This window comes from Cololabis saira, chromosome 16, assembly GCF_033807715.1.
Source record: "Cololabis saira isolate AMF1-May2022 chromosome 16, fColSai1.1, whole genome shotgun sequence".
NCBI classification, from domain to species: domain Eukaryota; kingdom Metazoa; phylum Chordata; class Actinopteri; order Beloniformes; family Belonidae; genus Cololabis; species Cololabis saira.
In genome coordinates this window covers 29,774,350-29,794,431 of record NC_084602.1, presented here as the reverse complement: position 1 = coordinate 29,794,431, position 20,082 = coordinate 29,774,350, and the positions used below count along the sequence as shown (strand labels likewise).

The window sequence follows — 20,082 nt, the reverse complement described above, 5'->3', positions numbered from 1 at the left end:
CTCCTTCTTCTTATTATTATTATTGTATATACTGTTTATAGTGTTTTTCTATTATTATTATTATTATTGTATATACTGTTTATAGTGTTTTTCTATTATTATTATTATTGTGTGATATTGATGCCTCTTGTGTTTTGCACTATCCACTTTGCTGCTGTAATCTGGAAATTTCCCCTCTGGGGGACTATTAAAGGATTTCTTATCTTATCTTATCTTTTATCCGCGTACGGGTCAATCTCATGACATCACTGAGTGATTCTTTGGGAAAAATGTTTGTTTTTGCATGTTTTGTCACATTTACACAGACTCAAACACACACAGAGTTTATATGAGTTCATGGGCTTGTTCTACTTCTGCCTGGTTAAAAAAGAAAAGTACAAAGGCTTGAAATTTTGTGCTACTTGTGCTTAATTAATTTTTTTATTCTGTTATTATTTTATTTATTTTATTATGTATTAAAGTACTTGAATTTACTTTAAGATTATTTTAATTTAAGCTATTTTTTATTAATTTTAATTTATTTTATTATTTTATTGATTTAATTTGCCTGAAGATGATTATTTTGTACTTTTGTCTGTTTGAATGGTCGTGTTAAAAAAATAAATCAGACGTTACTCAACAGTTACTCAGTACTTGAGTAGTTTTTTCACCAAGTACTTTTTTTTTTTTTTTACCCAAGTAATTATTTGGATGACTACTTTTTACTTCTACTTGAGTCATATTATTCTGAAGTAACAGTACTTTTACTTGAGTACAATTTTTGGCTACTCTACCCACCTCTGATAGCATCAGAGCCAAATAGCTTACGTAAGTTACGACAATGTTGACGTTACTTTTTCTCCATTTCGGTGTCTTATTAATGATTCACACGTCATTTAAAGGTCTTCCTCAAAAGCAAATGCAGTGATTTCCAGTAGGTTAGGGAAGTGTTACCCTCCCGTCAATCATCTGCTTTTGCTCAGGGTTTATAACCTAATGACTTATGCAACTATCTGTAAGCTGAGGAAAACACTCAAATGATTATCTGCAAGTTGTTTGGATGAAATCTCTGCAGCCCAGTGTGTGAAGCTGTGAGGAGCTGTTTCCATGGTAACGTGTTCCTGCACGTAACACAAACAGGCTGTCACTAAATTTAACATCTTGGAGAAAAAAAAGTTTTGTAAAACCTCAGCAGTGGACTTGGATTGTGTTCATTTGAAATATATTACATATCTGGATGGATGAATCCACACAAAAACACAGACAGCAGCCAGTTACTGCAGTTTAAGATAAATACCGAAAACTAAAGCTTGTTCCCCCATTAACTATTTCATCTATGGAGGACCAAAACTGACATAATTAATAATAAACACAGAAATAGACATATTTCGTTTTTCCTTGTCCTTGTACTGTACGTGCATTCCTTGTTTTTACATCCCTTGTCTCCTCTTTTTACTTTACCTTATGCATTTCTGCCTCATTGTGCAAATGAGGAGGGCTGCCCTTCTTGGTCCAGCTCCTCTACTATTGGTCAAAAAAACAGGAAGAAGCAGGATCGAGCCAATGTTAAGACTATTTTGCAACCGGTGGTGACACACTGGAATAAACATTTATGTATGTACAATGTATGTACAATCCTGCTCTCCCTACCTTTTTTTTACACAATCAGCCTCACTGAAGGCTGAATATGGTCTACTGGGTGAATTTCTAAAATGATCTATTAATGTTATGTGGTGTCGGGTGGTCAGAGGGACATTATAAAACAAACACAGAAGACATTATAGACATTATTGTTATTAGTTTTAATCTTTAGGCTGAACAATAGTCTTCCATGTAGTGAATCTGTCTGTGAAAAGGAAAAATATTTTTCAACATGGATTAGTGGCGCCACCTTGTGGAGAAACTAGGAGCTAAAGTCGAATATTTGTTTATACATTATTTTATTTGACTTTTTTCATATACATTTCTAAACTCAAACAAATGTATAATCATTAAAAAAAGATATTAAGGATTAATTATTTCCAGGAAATTAAAGTGTTGTATGGATGTGTTTACTTAAAAGTGTTTTGTAGACAAATCTATTACGGTGTTATATTTGAGCTGACCTTTTACATTATTGTAAAACATGTTTTCCATGACTAGACATCCTGGTTCCACACATGCTTTAGGTTTCTGTGTGTAGTTTGTGTTTGAGGCTGGTCAGCTGGTCCAGGCTGATGCTGCTGCCGCCACACACGATCACCAGCAGGGGGCGCAAGAGGGTCGGCAGGCGGCCTGAAACAGAAGCAGCGGCGCAGAGCTGAACTCTCGGCCTGTTTTCGTCTTAGAACCTTCTTCTGCTATGTCTGCAGATAAACTACACATGAGATGACAGTGTGCCTCACCTTCATCCTGTAATCTGTGTATGAGTCCACTGTAAACAGCCGCCAGCGCAGCGCCACATGCCATCTCCACCAAAACACGCTCCTCATCTACAAGACAATCAGCACACAAGGACAATCAAGTACTTGTACTCGTATTTTCCTGCAATTTCATGCGTATAACAATTGTTGCTGCGCTCTTCCTGTCCAGTGCACATCTCAACATGACTAGTTTATCAAAGTCACTCTTTATCTTATGAAAAATAGTTACCACATGAAGCAAAAACGACTTATTTATGAATACCTTCTCTTCCTTTATGGGATTTCTGAAGATTTTGCTATTACTTTGAGGAAAGTTTCAAATTAGATGTTTTACATCACATTTACATCATAATGCAAAGAACCCGATTCATCGACGTCACAATTCAAAGATCATAGAGGAATTATTTGCTATTAAAATTAGTAGCGTGATCAGAAATCATGTTACAGACTTGGTTTACAGACGGTTTTAGACCCGCCAGCAGTGGAAGAGGGATGAAAATGACTCCACTACAATAACAGAACTAGTGCAAAAGCATGAACAAAAGTTTTACATTCAAAAACCTTTTTATCAAGACAGACGCATCTTCATCTATGGACCGAGCTCTCTAAGTAGAAGCATTCAAACTGCAGTATACTACTTGACTGACATGTGTATGTCGACGACATGCCTCTAGGAGAAGGAGAAGTTTAGCTCAAAGCACTTTTGAGTTTAGAGGGAAAACTATTGCTGATTTAATCTTTAGCCATGTATTTGTAATCTAGAAATTATTTGGGACGAGTGACGGAACAATTGTGCATCAATAAATGCCATTTTCCAAAGTGCACTCTCACAAACAAATGACATGCCTTTGATGTGGAAGTTTTCCAGTAGGAGTACAGAACACCCACAGACGGGAATTATTCAAACTAAAGTTAAAATAAGCTGTGAAAGAACAACAAACGTGATCCAGCGCTTAAAGGAGCATCACTCGCCTGCTGTATTTAAGAAAACAAAGACTTAGAGGATAAAAATATAAATAGCAGAGCACAGAGGCAGAAACCTGAGATTTTCACAGCTGTTATGTTCTCATTTGTGGCTGATTTCAGCTTTTACAAAGAAAACTGTAATTGGTACAAGTCTAAACTTTGCAGTTGGTTTATTCTCTGCAGCCTGTGTGGTATATGTGTGGATAATTTGTGCTGATTACAAATAATATAATAACAAATAATTGCACTGACCAAAACGCCTGCAGAAATACTGCAGGAATGACATAGCAGCAGTTAAATGCAGCCTTCTGTAAGCTTTAAATATCCACTGGGCTTACATCAAATACATCAAAACACAACAATAAAAGACAGTTTTCTGAATTTATCAATATGACTCTGTCCTTCACAGGATAAGTAAAATGGATCACTGCAAAAACTCAAAATCTTAACAAGAATATTTGTCTTATTTCTAGTTAAAATGTCTTATTTTAGTAAAAAAAATCTCATTACACTTAAAACAAGACTCATCACTGGAAAAAACAACAATTTTCACATGTTTCAAGTAGATTTTCACTTGAAATAAGTAGAAAAATCTGCCAGTGGAACAAGATTTTTTTTGCTTGTAATGAGAAGATAAATCTTGTCCCACTGGCAGATTTTCCTACTTATTTCAAGTGAAAATTTACTTGAAACAGGTGAAAATTGTCAAATAAGTTATTTTTCTGGTGATGACTCTAAATGTTGAAATAGCAGTAAAACCACATTCATTGATGAAATGACATAAGGGATGGAAAGGGGCGATGGCAGTTTTACAGGGGGGATGATTTTGACCGTTTTTATTTCAGAGGGGATGCCATCCCCCCTCATCCCCCTCAACTCCAGTACTGTCTCTAACAGTCCACTGTCTACGTGTCGCTAGCATAGTGGTGAAGAAAATCACAGTCAAAAACAAACTTCAATTAGTCAAAGACAACACGAAGCATCTGCTGTTTGAAGGAGGCAAACACACTGACCCAGGAATGTTTGGATGGCCTGCAGAGCCTGGCGGTCGGTCACCAGCTCAGAGATGACCGTCAGGTCGCTGCGCTGGCTGTATTCAAAGGCTTGCTTGCACACCGTCTTTGCTCCGAGACATTTGGCTTCACTGGGAGGCGTCAGGACAACAGATCGGAGGTTATTAAAAGACGTGAACGTGACTGTGGGGAATATTCAGACTCTTGTAACTTCCGACCTGGTGATGTCAGGCAACGTGACCATCTTTCCCGCCTTGATCGCTGCGTTGAAGCAGTCTGCCCCCACCGTCTCCATGGCAACGACGGGTACGTCCATCCAGCCCACGTCTTTCAGGCCCTGGATGACCCCACACAGGAGGCCTCCTCCACCCACCGACAGCAGCACAGCTCCGGGCTTCTCACCGGCTCCCAGGGAGGCCGCAACCTCCGCCATCATAGTGGCGTGGCCTTGCCTGAGGTTGGCATGGAGACACATGCACCAATAATTCATTAAGATAAGATAAGATAGTCCTTTATTATGGTGGGCGACAAGGGCCAAACGCACTGCAACGGCCTAATGCGTCTTAGTTAAGGAAAACGGCTTCAAGTACAGAAACGATTCAAATTCACAAACTCAAAACGAGGTACAAAAAAAGGAACTTGGTGCAAATGAAAAAACGTGCTGCAAAAAACAAAGACAAATGCAGCATCATCAAACGCGCTGCAAATAGAGAAACGATGCAAAGCACAAAACGACCGAACAGCTGACTGTAACGTTAAAATATAATAAAGAAACGTCTCGTAATGTACAGTGTTGTACAGTGATATAAACCACATTATATCACATTACCGTTCCCGCTGTATGTTTAAACCATGGATGTAAACACTTCAGTCAGCTGTTCGGTCTCTCTCTACATCCCGTCTGTCCATTGAGCTGTTACGCTGAGAGCGCCCCCTGCAGGTTTGGTAACTGGTTATGAAGCGTTTTTCTTTTGAAGATGGTTTCTTGTTTTATATCGTTTTGTGCTTTGCATCGTTTCTCTATTTGCAGCACATTTGATGATGGTGCATTTGTCTTTGTTTTTTGCAGTACGTTTTTTCATTTGCACCACGTTCCTCTTTTTGTACCTCGTTTTGAGTTTGTGAATTTGAATCGTTTCTGTACTTGAAGCCGTTTTCCTTAACTGAGACTTATTAGGCCGTTGCAGTGCCTATGGCCCTTGTTGGCCACCGTACTTTATTGATCCCCAGAGGGGAAATTCAGGACTTATTATTACAGAATACAATAGTTAACAAGTTTTCAGAAATAAAAAGTATTTCAACCAAAGCAAGGGATGATCAAAGGGCGGCACAAACGTGAGCCCTTCACTGTCTGCCAGCCTCAGCGCCTCTGCATTTGCATCGTCCCAAACCTGAGGAGAAACAGGTTCTGATCAGTTTGCTCCTCTTAAGGGACATCTGTGGCATGATAACATGTATAAGGGTCAATGACGTGATGCCTATTTTTTCTGAAAAACAGATTTTTTTCAATTCAAAAAAGGTTTAAGTGGATAAAAAATACCATATATATGAACTACCTGTCCCACATATGGACTCACTTGAATTACACAAAAAAATACTAGTTATGTGGGATTTTGTTGTTGTTTTAAGCGTCAAAATGTCATGTGGTGCGACCGTCCGACCATGACTCTTGTTTTGAAAACTTTTTTTGAAATCACTCTAAATGGTTTTAAATCAATCTTCTGCCCTATCTGGCATGATTTACGAAATGTCTTGTAGTGTATAAGATTTATACACATTTGTATTTATATTTCCATCATTATATACAAACAAAGTTTGACTGATGTCCATTTTATGAATGTGGCGCGAACATTAAAAAAACAACCATTTTTGTATAATACTGAAAACTGAAAAATTGATTTATTTTAATATGAATCATGGTTGCAGCACATGACCATTTTAAGGCTAGTGTCAACATTCATGTTTTTGTTGTTCATTAAAATAATTGTTCATACAAGAATAAAAACTAAAGTTCCACTCAAATAAATCTGTTGAAATGTCATGTTTTTGTATTATCTTGCATGGATATCTGCTTATGACAAAATAAATATTTACATTTATGTTTGGATATGATACAGTTTGTTTAAATTACCCCCAATTTCCAGTTAATTCCCATAAATTCCCAATAATTCCCATAAATTCCCATGGAAAGTTTCCAATTTGGAATATTTCCAAAATTCCCCAGCTTAACTTCCCATGGAAAGTTTCCGGAAAGTTTCCGGAAATGTACCGGAAATTTTCCACCCCTTTGCAACCCTAGTGCCAATTCATCTTGACAAAAAACTCTGAAATCACTTAATTTAAAATTTTTATATGAATTTATGTGTACACAACATCCTTAATGTTTGAACTACTGCAATAGATTCTTTTTTTTATTATTTTAAAATTGACCTGTTGAAAATGCTTATTCGTCATTGACCCATAACCATGATGTTATACTTCACCTTCCCTACAATCTTTACAGCAGCCCCCTCGTCCTGGAGTCTCTGGACCACCAGCTGTGGAGAGGAGGAGGGGACTACGACAGTGGCTGGTACCCCCATCTTTCTGGCTACGTAGGCAGCAGCCATACCTGCATTTCCACCTGGGAGAACAGCACAATTGATAACAACACAATTATAAAACAAAGGGAATATGCATACTGCAATAGTGCAGATTGGCACCTGAAGCGCACACAACTCCTTTGGATTGTCCAGCGAGCTGCAATGAGACATCAAACAGTCATCGACTGGCATGGAGACTCTGGAAAGGCTTTTCGGGGTTCAGGGTTCCCACCTGCTGACAGAGATGTCCAATCCCTCGGACCTTGAAGGAACCAGAGGGCTGTGAATTCTCCATCTTCAAATACACTGTAGTTCCCAGCCTCTTGGACATGCCCACACTCTCCAGGAGAGGGGTGTTCAGGTGGAAATGCTCCGCCATGGGGGAAACTACTATTACTGGGTACAAAAAACTAAAACAAGAGAAAACTAAAACTGTATGGCTGCAGATGAGAGTTCAATGTTCTCTAAAAGTTGTGTAAGATTTGGACTTGAGGGTCAATAGGTGCCGTGGTGCCTTCAGGAACAGCTGGAAACATAGGAAATACAGAAGACAGAGGTGAACAGTGAACGATTAAAAAAGATACATATGTATTTGAACTTAAAAAAAATGATATTACAGCTTAATAACTAAAAAATGAGCAAGCAAACTCTAAATAATACTAATAAATAAATACATCTCAACATGGTGCATTTAATGCATTAAAAAAAAAAAAAAAAACAAGGTTAAAAGGCTATACAGTACACGGTACAAAATCGTGCCATTGAAAATATTTTTAAGGTACACAATACTGACTTACAGCTTGTTAAGTTGTGGCATTACCGGCGCTTACAAATGTACAATGAAACAGTTTTTTCCATTGTGGAAATGTAGTGTAAGCATTCGTTTTATTTAAAGTAATAATGATAAAGCAGTAGCATGTAGCGCACTAGCTGCCTCAAGTCAACAACATCGCAACGTCACGTCACTCCTTCAGAGTAAAATACTTCCAGCCAGGCCAACGAAAGATTGCCTGACAGTTTGCGTTCAGTGCCGTGCTTTTATTTTGAAATATATATTTCTGTATTTTTCTTTGTTTAAGACAACTTGACATTTTCTGTATTTGTAAATTATCAATTATGATTAAATGTGATATTTAATCTAATATTAAACATAGACACTGTGAAAAATACTCGGACAGTGCAAAAATAATAATGATAATATGAATTTTAAAAGACAGACTCTTACCAGAAGAACAGCTTCTGCAGAAACTTGAATGACTGGTGAACTTTAATTACACTCTAAAGTCCACAGTTTATGACCAGTGCTTTAAACTGTGTTATATATGTTCGTGTGTGTGTGTGTGTGTGTGTGTGTGTGTGTGTGTGTGTGTGTGTGTGTGTGTGTGTGTGTGTGTGTGTGTGTGTGTGTGTGTGTGTGTTAGGGTTGCCACCTTTCAGAAATAGAAATAAGGGACGCCCTGATTTCAGCAGCGCAGGAGCCAAAAAAAAAGCCCTAAAACTTCTAAACTGAATAAAAATGTGTTTATTTTATATGAAAAACAAAATGCTTTGATTTAAAGTTTAAAATGCTTTAATAGCATTGAACTTTCATGACTGTACAGACAGACAACCATATAGCAAATAGCCTCCTATGCTACGTATGTCCACATCAGCCCAGATGTATAATATACATACAGGTGAAGAATATGGTGTAAAAGTTAATTTATTTCAATAATTCAACTAGAATATGGTGTAAAAGTTAATTTATTTCAATAATTCAACTAGAATATGGTGTAAAAGTTAATTTATTTCAATAATTCAACTAGAATATGGTGTAAAAGTAAATTTATTTCAATAATTCAACTAGAATATGGTGTAAAAGTTAATTTATTTCAATAATTCAACTAGAATATGGTGTAAAAGTTTACTTATTTCAATAATTCAACTAGAATATGGTGTAAAAGTTAATGAAAATACGGGACAAATCGCGTCCCATATTAGTTCAATACGGGACGCAACATTTTTTTCTCAAATAAAGGACAATTCCGTATTTTACAGGACGGGTGGCAACCCTAGTGTGTGTGTGTGTGTGTGTGTGTGTGTGTGTGTGTGTGTTTGGTAGGGTATGATTTTACAGTGAAGGGGGTCAGACTCACATAGATACAGATTTGTCTTTATTTCACTTTGCAAAGATGGGTGATTGTAAGGGACTGAGTCAAAGCCACAGTTTAATTCATGTAGGGATTATACTTTTATTATTTTACATCAGCTGTATAGTTACAGGTTGCATATACACAGAGTAATGGTATGCACTCCTCAGAACAATGATCCACTCTCACATTAAACATCAGCCACCTTCTTGCTTCATATTTTACAGAGCATGGGGTTCGAGAAATGTTTCCTTTGTGCCGAACCCTCGCTGACCACTAGGGGGCAGCAGTGAGCGGCGCCAGCACTCAGAGAAACAACAGAAGTGTACACTAGTGATAAGGAGAGTAGTAGTAATAGTAGAAAACGATGCTTTACTTTAAATAAAACAATAAAATAAGGGGAGCAGGGCAGATCATTAAACTACTGACAAAGATGACAGTGAAAAGGTGAAAACTTTTCAGAATTTCAGTCCCTTTATAATGCTGACACATTTTATATTTTTATCTTTACTGAAATAGGGCAAGAATGAGGCTGTTTTCTTCTTAAGACACATTTCTGAGAAGATTCAATAATATCAGTTTCAAAACGGATGACAACTTTGAACACTTTGCTTTAGATTGACGGGGAACACTGCTATGTTTCAGCAGTTTTGCACCAGAATAATGACCGCTCTTTTCAGCCTGAACTCTATCTAGTCCTAACTTTTAAATCCATCTTCTTCACATACATGGAACCTTCCTTTTCACCTACTTTCTCCCGTTTTACCAGAAGCTCATGGCAGCATAAACTCCTGCTGACTTGACAGGGAATACTCAAAGCTTGGGATATCCGTAATGGTTCACAGATGCTTTTTATATCAACTTATATAATCGGAACCGAAATATTCCTCTGAAACAACATGACGCCTTGTGTGGGTTGACGCCGACCTCAGCACCCACGTGTCACAGTCTTGTGGTCGCACATCAGACACGTCTCCTCCCAGACTTTGTAAACACACTTGCCTATCCATCAACATTCAAACATCGTCTTATTCTCTGCTCTCTTTCCTCGCTCCATCTTCACCTTCACATTTCACATCTCAAGCATATTAATCCCCTGGCCTAACACTCCAGACTTTGGGTGCTTTAAAGGAAAAAAAAAAACAACAAAAAACCCCAAAAAACATATAAAATAAAGTGGCATTTAATAGTCAAAGCTCTAGAGAATGTCAGCACGTTCAGGCTTTTATTTTGATGTTTTGAAGCTGGGTGAAACTTGAAGCTACATCCAAAAGTTGCTTATAAAACTTGTTCTTTTAAATCTAAATTCAGCGCCTCTCATGCTGCTGAAGTTTTCTGAAGCTGTGGAGCTATGACTGCTGAAAACAACACCCAGACAGGTAAAAATGTATTCTGCTTTCATCATAAAGTGGCTCAGCGACATCCAGGCAAACAGAAAAAAGTGGCTTCATCTCCGCCTCTCGCTGCAGCCTCTCCCCTCCCTCAGCCTCATGGCTGCCCTTCCCTTCGTTCACAGCATGCTCCCCCTCTTCTTCTTCTTCCTCTTCCTTCGTCTGTATGCATGCGCCCTGTGTGAGCGTGCTTCCTGTTCTGGGCTTCACGCCAGTGAGCGTTGTCTGGGTTTGATCCTTGGATACAGCTGCAGAAAAAGCAAAACACAGAGGGGTCACTACATCCTGTTAACACCGTTCTCAAGGTACCTGAGGATCAGCAAGGCGATGCTGCGGCGCTGCTTGGAAAGGAACCTGAAAATGTTTTGACAGTCACCTTTAAGAGTGAACTGAACAAGACATACAATGATGACTAAAGAACTACACGATTGTTTTGTGTCACTGAAGTTCATTTCAGAGTCATTTCTTTAAGTAAACGGATACATTTCAGATTAGTCAAGAACAAAAACCAAAATCCTCCAGATTAATTTCATTCAGTTGGTCGAATTACTTAAATTTAGTTTAAATGCGCAACAGATTTAAAAGGAGATTTCTCAAACGGAAACAAAAAATGAAAAAGTTGAAATTATTAAATTACATGATTGCATTTATAGAAATTACGTATTCTTTGAAAAGAACTTGTACAAAAACAATACAGAAGTACGAAAGCTTAAAGCAACATGACTCAGTCTTCATTGAAATGACTTGAAGTTTGAAACTTCTCATTCAAACAAATGGGGTAGTGTGTCCAAACTTTTGGTCTGTAATGTATATATATATATATGTATATATATATATATATATATATATATATATATATATATATATATATATATATATATATATATATATATATATATATACATATACATAAAGGCAAAGGCTATAGACAAAATAGACACATAGACAAAATGTCTGACATCAAAGACGAAGCACATGGAAATGGAAAACTCAGAAAAGATCCAGTGGGTCTAAGCAACACGTCTAAACTTAGCAGGTCAGAATGAAGAAAAACAAATCTGTGTTGAAAATCAGAGTCTGGAAAGGCGGTAGAAAAAAGCGGCGTTCTGAATACCTCTGAAAATGAACGTTAGCTTTGCAAAGTGCGGGTGAGATGAAGTGAAACAAATGCAGAGGACGAAGATAAAACAGTTTTGTACTGCACTTCCTTGAGTAGTTAAGTTGGAAATAACTTTGCCTTCTCCCAGCTCATCTTTATTATTCGATTAAAGTTCTTGGACTGATATTCTTTAATGGCTGCTTGAGACAGAACTCAACACGGTGCTGCACATGGCAACTCTTTGTTAAAAAAAAACAAAAAACACCTAAAATCCCGACGCGGTACGTATATTATGTAACAGCATGGGACACCTGTAGGCTGATCAGGTACCGTATTTTCCGCACTATAAGGCGCACGTTAAAAGCTTTTAATTTTCTCAAAAAACGACAGTGTGCCATATATATGATCAATACAGTAATTTCTTTTACTGTAGTCAGGGGGATTGTGGATACTGTAGTTGGAGTCGCCGAAGTAACGGCGCTAAAACCGGCAGGAATCGTTACAGACGTTCAAGACAACAGCAGCAAAGCTGACTCGCGTGATGGCGACTGACGAGACGGAGCCGGGACCAGTGGATGCTGCACTTGCCCTGCTGTTTTATTCCTGCACGAAGGAAGAAGATTTCGAGGGATTCAGGGAATGAACTGGAAAAGTTCCCCTCCGCGTTTGTTTTGAGAGTGAACAAAGTTTTCAAAAAGCTGGTTTTTATTCTGTTAATAAAAGTTTGACTTACAGTACTTTTCTTCTTGTTTTTTTTTTTTTTTTTCTGCATTTGCTGTAGCATTTTGTAGCATTTCCTGTAGCGCAGCTCCATCAGGTAGATATGTAACTCAACCCCAGCCACTATAGTATTGTATCTTACCGTATATTCCGTGCGCCTTATATATGAAAAGTACGGTGGCCGACAAGGGCCAAACGCACTGCAACGGCCTAATGCGTCTCAGTTAAGGAAAACGGCTTCAAGTACAGAAACGATTCAATTTCACAAACTCAAAACGAGGTACAAAAAGAGGAACGTGGTGCAAATGAAAAAAACGGGCTGCAAAAAACAAAGACAAATGCAGCATCATCGAACGCGCTGCAAATAGAGAAACGATGGACAGACACACGGGATGTAGAGAGAGACTGAACAGCTGACTGAACCACAGTGTTTACATCCATGGTTTAAACATACAGCGTGAACAGTAATGTGATATAATGTGGTTTATATCACTGTACAACGCTGTACATTACGAGACGTTTCTTTATTATATCTTAACGTTACAGTCAGCTGTTCGGTCTCTCTCTACATCCCGTGTGTCTGTCCATTGAGCTGTTACGCTGAGAGCGCCCCCTGCAGGTTTGGTAACCGGTTATGAAGCGTTTTTCTTTTGAAGATGGTTTCTTGTTTTATATCTTTTGTGCTTTGCATCGTTTCTCTATTTGCAGCGTGTTTGATGATGCTGCATTTGTCTTTGTTTTTTGCAGCACGTTTTTTCATTTACACCACGTTTCTCTTTTTGTACCTCGTTTTGAGTTTGGGAATTTGAATCGTTTCTGTACTTGAAGCCGTATTAGGCCGTTGCAGTGCGTTTGGCCCTTGTCGGCCACCGTAGAAAAGGGTTTTGAAATAGGCAATTTTTTGAAGGTGCACCTTATAATACGATGCACCTTATGGTGTGGAAAATACAGTAGTTTCTACAAAGCCGTTTTTCTTTCTTCCCTGAACAGGTTCCCAGTGAGGCTGTGTGTGGTGTTTTCTCACCCCCAGCAGGTTCCTGGGTACGTATCCCTCGCGCTCATTCACTCGAGCCCACCACCAATCTGTTTCGGTGTCGTCGCGGCGACGCAGCACAGTGAGGGCGTCGCTCTCCTTGAAGGAGAGCTCATCCGGCTCCTGGGCGGTGTAGTCCCACAGAGCGTAGACTAAGCCTTTGTTCATCACACCCAACTTCTCCTGCACACCTGCCGGGGGCAAAACACGGCTCAACTCAGAAAAAAAGCCTCACTTTCATGTAAAATGTCTTTAGCATTATTTGGTCATTATAAATGTGTCTGAATAAAACTCACCATAGAGAAACTGAGAACACTGGGTGTAGCCCTCCTCCATTTCTTCACATTTATCCGCTGCGGTTTCGACGTCGCTAATTGTTGTGGCGAAAATGGCGGCCCCAGACTCCACCAGCATCTTACAGAGGTTGACGCTGTTGCACGAGGCTGCACAGTGAAGAGGAGTCCTGCAAGTGTAGCATGAAAACAGATTTCAGCTCGTCCCGTGACAAAAGAATGAAGATGTTACAGTGAAACCTATTATATATCCACAGGATAAATGGGAGAGATGGCATTATTAAACATGCTGAAACTGGGTAAGCCTGAATTCAGTCAGATGTACCAGTAATTAAATCACATCTTTTGAATGCAGAGCCTTATTACTCATGCTAATCTCCTAAAATATGATTCGGTAAAGTCTGTTATTTCTGTCACGGCTGAGCTCCTGCTGTGTGAGTGTTCATCACTCAAAGCTGTCGAGCCCTTCAGCAGCTGCTGCTCTGGTTTTAGTCGTGATGCTATATGATCTGAGTAAAGGTACTGACCATCCGTCACTGTCGGCTGCGTTTACATTCACTCCAAAGTCCAGCAAGAACTTCACAATATGGTGGTGACCGGCACAGACGGCATTATGGAGAGGAGTTATGCCTTCGTCATTAGGCATACTAGGATTTTCCACCTTAAAAGACACAGATAGGTACACAGATATGTTATATTCAGTATTCGAGATGAGGGGGGATGGCATCCCCCCTGAAATAAAAAGGGTCAAAATCATCCACCCAGTAAAACTGCCATCCCCCTTTCCATCTCTTATGTCATTTCATCAATGAATGTGGTTTTACTGCTATTTCAACATTTAGAGTCATCACCAGAAAAATAACCTATGTGACAATTTTCACCTGTTTCAAGTAAACTTTCACTTTAAATAAGTAGGAAAATCTGCCAGTGGGACAAGATTTATCTTCTCATTACAAGCAAAGAAATCTTGTTCCACTGGCAGATTTTCCTACTTATTTCAAGTGAAAATCTACTTGAAACAGGTGAAAATTGTATTTTCTTTCCAATGATGAGTCTTGTTTTAAGTGTAATGACATTTTAACTAGAAATAAGACAAATATTCTAGTTAAGATTTTGAGTTTTTGCAGTGATCCATGTTACTTATCCTGTGAAGGACAGAATCATATTGATAAGTTCAGAAAACTGTTTTTTATTGTTGTGTTTTGATGTATTTGATGTAAGCCCAGTGGATATTTAAAGCTTACAGAAGGCTGCATTTAACTGCTGCTATCTCATTCCTGCAGTATTTCTGCAGCTGTTTTGGTCAGTGCTATTATTTGTAATATATTATATTATTTGTAATCAGCACAAATTATCTGTCCCCATATGATAAAATCCACCATCCCCCCTGATTTTTTTTTACAACTCGAGTACTGGTTATATTTAGTCACATTCAAAGATCCAAAATGTTGGTATACAATGCAGCGCTCAGTATCAGTCTTTAGAAGTTCTATAATTAAAAACAAGAGCATCCCAGACGTACAGAAGACAGGTGGCTGTGTTCTTTTGAGTGTGTTTGCTCCAGGCTGTGATAGCATCCAACTAGCGTTGTTGTAACTGTGAAGCATCGTGATTTTTTCCTTGAGAGCATGAAACAGAGGAGGCCGTTCTGGAAGTCAGTAAGCACTGCTCTCGCCACTGAGAGACGTCCAGGTTTCAAACTAAAGATTTAAGGCTTTGATCTCTCTCTTGCCCTGCAATAAAGACGGAGTGTGCTCACGATAACAACTCTGTACACCTCACAACCGAGACCACCTCTCCCCCGACGCCGCTGCTTTGGATCAAAGATAAAGCAAGTGAAGGTTTTGAAAAACATCCCTGCCATGGGAGATCTGGTGAGGAATGTGCATGTGGGTGTAAGGCACTGCAAAATGTTATCTTGTTGCATAACAAAAAGGTTTTGTTTTAATTTACGAAAGTATGAAAACCATAGCACATTGGTAGTTTGGCTAATATACGTCTGAGGACATTCAGCTCCTGGACCAAAAGATTGAACTAAAAGAATCTTCTCATTCATCAAAAAATGTTTATTACATTATTCTTCATCCTTGAGCTTCCTTCAGATTGTTAAAAACAAATTGTAAACAGCATGATGGGGATTATTAACAGTTTTAGAGACTCTTCAGCAGAGGTGGGTAGTAACAAGTTACATTTACTCCGCTACATTTACTTGAGTGAATTTTGGGAAATGTTGTACTTTTAGGAGTAGTTTTGAATCACTATACTTTTTACTTTTACTTGAGTAGATTTGTGAAGAAGAAACTGTTACTCTTACTCCGCTACATTAGGCTATGTTGAGCTGTTACTTTTCTTTTATCCCCTTTGCGTACGCGTCAATCTCATGACATTCCTGAGCTGTTTGTTTTTGCATGTTTTGTCACATTTACACAGACTCAAACACACACAGAGTTTCTATGAGTTCATGAGCTTGTTCTAGTTCTGCCTGGTTAAAAAAGAAAAGTACAAAGGCTTGAAATTTTGTGCAACTTGTGCTTAATTTATTTTTTTTATTCTGTTATTTTATTTATTTTATTATTTATTAAAGTACTTGAATTTACTTTAAGCTTATTTTAATTTAAGCTATTTTTCATTTTTTATTCATTTTAATTTATTTTATTATTTTATTGATTTAATTTGCCTGAAGATGATTATTTTGTACTTTTGTCTGTTTGAATGGTTGTGTTAAAAAAATAAAGCAGACGTTACTCAACAGTTACTCAGTACTTGAGTAGTTTTTTCACCAAGTACTTTTTTACTTTTACTCAAGTAATTATTTGGATGACTACTTTTTACTTCTACTTGAGTCATATTATTCTGAAGTAACAGTACTTTTACTTGAGTACAATTTTTGGCTACTCTACCCACCTCTGCTCTTCAGTGAGGATTTACACTGCACCTCAGTAGAGTTAAGGCCTAGGCTGAAACCAGCACCTTCTCTTCATGTGCTTCTGGATGCAGGGGACATGCAGCATGACCACAACAGCTCCTCTGTTCATACGGTGCTCCACAAAGCTCCATACTTGGCCCACAACTTCTAATGATCCATATGAAACCATCTGATGTCTGAGCTGGTCTTATCTTTTAGGTCTTATCTTTTAGGGCTTTGCAGATAGATCTACATTTGAATTTATTTACATAAATTCAAATGTATTGTATTTTTTTAGCATAGTAAACTTATAGGTTTCAGTTCCTTGTTATTTAAAACATTTTTTGTTGTAATTTCTCTTTTCCGACCAGTGAATCCTGCCTCACCATCACTTGCCAAAGAGAAGACTGCATGTAAGTTCTTCTCATTTTCTCTGATGCACCAGCATCTTAAACAAAAGAACACATTCTGACTCATTTTGTCACATACATAAATATTTGGGTGGAAAGTGAGGCGTCAGATGACGTTAACGTCAGGTTAAGACACTGCTACTTCAATACATCTTTACACTGAAATGGCCAGGATGAAATATTTGTTCATTCGATTGACCCTGATCAGTATCGGTTTATAAAGACGCCAGTACAATCAATACTGATTCAGTACAGAAGGACAACAAACATGATTGTTATTTTGAATAATAGAAGTAAACAATGATACAAAAACAAAGAAGCTAAAAAGTACATAACTAATAAAGCTAACAAGGGTATGAATAAGGGTATGAATAAAGCCAGTATAGCACACAAGCTGCATCCTCTGCTACAGTATATTTTATTGTTGGCCAGGTCAATGTTTGTAAGTGATTAAAGTTGGAAGAAAGAAAGTCAGCAAAACAAAACTGCAACCAGTGCATCTCTAAGTGAATCTTTAGTTATGCTTCAGAACCATAGATAACACAAGGTGTCTGTATATTATCCATAGTTCCAACAATAACACTGATTTGACTTATTTGGACTTGACTGCAGCTCTGCAACGAGACAAATCAACATCAATTATGGATAAGTGCAAGATGATTAGTATTTCACCTCGTATATGATCCTCTGTACCAAATCAAACTCTCCCTCTAGCGAGGCGTCCAGCAGCAGAGCCAGGGGGTTGAACTTGACCCGGAGACCGTGGCCCGTCCGCTCCGACGACGGCTTCTTGAGGTTGGTTCGCTTTGCCTTCAGCAACAGAAGTAGAGAGAAACCAAGAGTGTTGACAATGCAGAAAAGGAATATCCAAGTCAGCATTTCCTGATTTAACTGACATGTTACGGAGAAGGATTCTTTTGCTTTGGTAGCAGTTACGTATTCTTGCTGACCAACATTTAAGTTATGAGAGTATGAAGAAAAGCACATAATACTGTCTCCCTATAAACCATGATTTTAATGTATATACTCAGTGACTGCGTTTACATGCACTCAATAACCCTTTTAAAACCTGAATATTGGCAATAACCCGAATTTGCACGGCCATGTAAACACCAATAACCCCTTTGAATAACCCGAATTTGCTCATATTCCGGTTTTTAAAAACCCGAATATGACGCCTGGGTTACTCCTTTTAAAACCCGAATATTCGGTCATGTAAACGGAATATCCCCATCAAACGGAACAGGAATTTGTTTTCTGTGCACGCTCTGTTCGCAAGGAATCCTGGTCTTTGAGTCCAGGAAGTTCTTCTAAAAACGGCGAAACGCAAGACCAGGAGGAGACTAATCACTTCATAAATGTAATGAAGGATATGAACATTTTGGCATTTGTAGACGGTAGAAAGTACGGGGATAGAGAGATTTAAAAGAAGGTGAGCGAAAAGTTGCGCGAAGCAGCATTTGTTTTGAATTTGGATACAGGAAGAAGAAGCGGAAATGACGCTAATTGCATCATCACGTTCTCTGCGCGTCCCTGGTTTGATCGAGATATCCCGAATGATTAATCACCATGTATACAGGGATATCCCTGTTTTCTCACTCATGTAAACGGAATATTCCGAATGTTTCAGTAACCGGAATATTAGCAATAACCCGAATTTTGACTGCATGTAAACGTAGTCAGTGTTTCTGTACCTTTGGCAGTGAAGGTGGTGCAGGAGGTGATGGAGAAGGCGGCGTGTGTCCCCCGGAGCTGTGGACGGGACTGGATCCTCTCTTGTTGCTGTGGCTCTGGTCCTCGGGCCTCTCGGGTACAGGGGGGGGGCTGGGCTTGGCTGATGGAGACAGCTTGCTGCTGCTCTCTGCCGGCGTTGTGTCTTTGGACATTTCGATGGTAACGACGGGAGGAGACAAGCGGCGGGAGTCTGGGCTGGGTTTTTGAGCTTCGGCGTCCACGGCTGCCACGCTGACGTGCTTGTCACCAGGCTCCACATTCCCATTGGCTGAATGGACGTGTTCCATGTCCCCTAAATGACACTCAGGCTGGTAGAACGTGTTGCCTGAAACGAGGAGGGGGGCTTAAATACGCCTCATCTTTGTATCGAGCTAATGCCACATCCACATTGTATTTCACAGTCTTACCTGAGCCTCCCTCCATTCCTCCTGCCAACGTGTTGAACCTGGATATCAGAGTCACATATATTTTTGTTAGCTTTGGTTCATTTTGAAAATATTTGTTTCTCTGTGGAGAGGCACACGCAACGGTATCACCAACCTCTGGTACAGCAGCTTTTGGATGTTGGGCCCCTGTGGGCCCTCAGGCTCGGTGATGGAGTTGCGCTTCTTGAGAGGTCTTGGAGCGTTGCTGAGGCGCCGGCGGAGAACCTCCAGGTCGGCATCATTCTGGTATCGAAGCTGAGAGTGGGCTACGAGACGGGCATTTAAAAGACTTTACCAACCTTGTGGGAAGCTACAGTAACAAAATCATGAAAGCTTCATCGGCTGTTGCTTTGTCTGAGATTGTTACCTGGATTTTATGCTCAATTTAGTACCAAAACTTAGCGTTTTAACTGTGAGTTCTTAAGAAAAATTGATAATGTATCAAATTAATACCATCTTCCCTTTGGGTTCAACATTTATGGCTGGAGATACAAATATCATATTGATCTCTGCAGGCAAAGTGCATGAATCTGTTTATTTTTTGTTAGCTAAGTGAACAGTTGTTGTTTGAGCAACATATTTACCCCTTGTGCTGTCTTTGAGTCAAAATGACCCAATTCTTCTATCCTTCTTTCCTCCTGCCATGTTCTCTCCTTCCTTCTTCCTTTCCTCTTTTCCTCCTTTTTTACCCTCCTTTACTCCTTTTTCTTCCTACCATCATTTTTTCTTCCTACCATCATCACTTCCTTCCATCATTCGTTCCTTTATTACATTATTTGCTTTTCCTTCCTTCTTTCCTTATTTTCTCCATTCCTTCCTTCTTCCCTCCCTTCTTTTTTTCCTTTTCTCCATTATTTCCTTCCTTTCTCCCTTCCTTCCATCTTTTCTCCCTTCTTTCCTCCCTTCCATCTTTTCTCCCTTCCTTATTCCCTTTCCTACTTCCTTCCTTCTTTCCTCCTTTCTTCCTTACTTCCTTCTTTCCTTCATTCCTTCTTTTCTCC

The 20,082-nt window shown here is 39.0% G+C and overlaps 2 protein-coding genes across 5 annotated transcripts in view; both read right to left on the bottom strand.

Moving 5' to 3' along the window:
- Window positions 1-1,764: 1,764 nt before the first annotated feature.
- Window positions 1,765-8,218, bottom strand: LOC133462935 (serine dehydratase-like). Of its 3 annotated transcripts, XR_009784290.1 has the most exons (10): window positions 7,740-7,898; window positions 7,175-7,468; window positions 7,063-7,099; window positions 6,844-6,983; window positions 5,663-5,751; window positions 4,579-4,812; window positions 4,361-4,491; window positions 2,364-2,450; window positions 2,085-2,253; window positions 1,765-1,825 (listed from the first exon to the last, which is right to left on the bottom strand). XR_009784290.1 is itself a non-coding variant. In XM_061744471.1 (9 exons), the coding sequence occupies exons 2-9, from the start codon at window positions 7,319-7,321 to the stop codon at window positions 2,144-2,146; spliced, it is 975 nt and encodes a 324-aa protein (XP_061600455.1). In that variant the 5' UTR covers window positions 7,322-7,468; window positions 8,168-8,218; the 3' UTR covers window positions 1,846-2,143. The 3 variants fall into 3 exon arrangements, 2 of the variants coding, with proteins under 2 accessions (XP_061600455.1, XP_061600454.1); XM_061744471.1 differs by lacking the exons at window positions 1,765-1,825; window positions 7,740-7,898 and adding an exon at window positions 8,168-8,218 and having other exon boundaries at window positions 1,846-2,253; XM_061744470.1 differs by lacking the exon at window positions 1,765-1,825 and having other exon boundaries at window positions 1,846-2,253.
- A 930-nt stretch (window positions 8,219-9,148) lies between these two features.
- LOC133462932 (apoptosis-stimulating of p53 protein 1-like) overlaps window positions 9,149-20,082 on the bottom strand; it is a 63,891-nt gene continuing 52,957 nt past the window's right edge. For both annotated transcript variants that reach the window (XM_061744465.1, XM_061744466.1), the window contains 8 exons: window positions 19,197-19,347; window positions 19,064-19,101; window positions 18,617-18,981; window positions 17,595-17,732; window positions 14,135-14,268; window positions 13,611-13,777; window positions 13,306-13,505; window positions 9,149-10,710 (listed from right to left, as the gene is read on the bottom strand). In XM_061744465.1, the coding sequence (XP_061600449.1) occupies window positions 10,669-10,710; window positions 13,306-13,505; window positions 13,611-13,777; window positions 14,135-14,268; window positions 17,595-17,732; window positions 18,617-18,981; window positions 19,064-19,101; window positions 19,197-19,347 (1,235 nt within the window). In that variant the 3' untranslated portion in view covers window positions 9,149-10,668. The remainder of the gene's footprint in view (window positions 10,711-13,305; window positions 13,506-13,610; window positions 13,778-14,134; window positions 14,269-17,594; window positions 17,733-18,616; window positions 18,982-19,063; window positions 19,102-19,196; window positions 19,348-20,082) is intronic.

Bases quoted from the DNA above. Each gene is read 5' to 3' on its own strand.
- LOC133462935 (XM_061744471.1), bottom strand. From the start codon at position 7,321: ATGGCGGAGCATTTCCACCTGAACACCCCTCTCCTGGAGAGTGTGGGC. The intron at 7,100-7,174 runs GTGGGAACCCTG...GTCTCATTGCAG, and splicing joins TTGGACATCTCTGTCAGCAG to CTCGCTGGACAATCCAAAGG. The intron at 2,254-2,363 runs GTGAGGCACACT...CTTCTGTTTCAG, and splicing joins ACACAGATTACAGGATGAAG to GCCGCCTGCCGACCCTCTTG.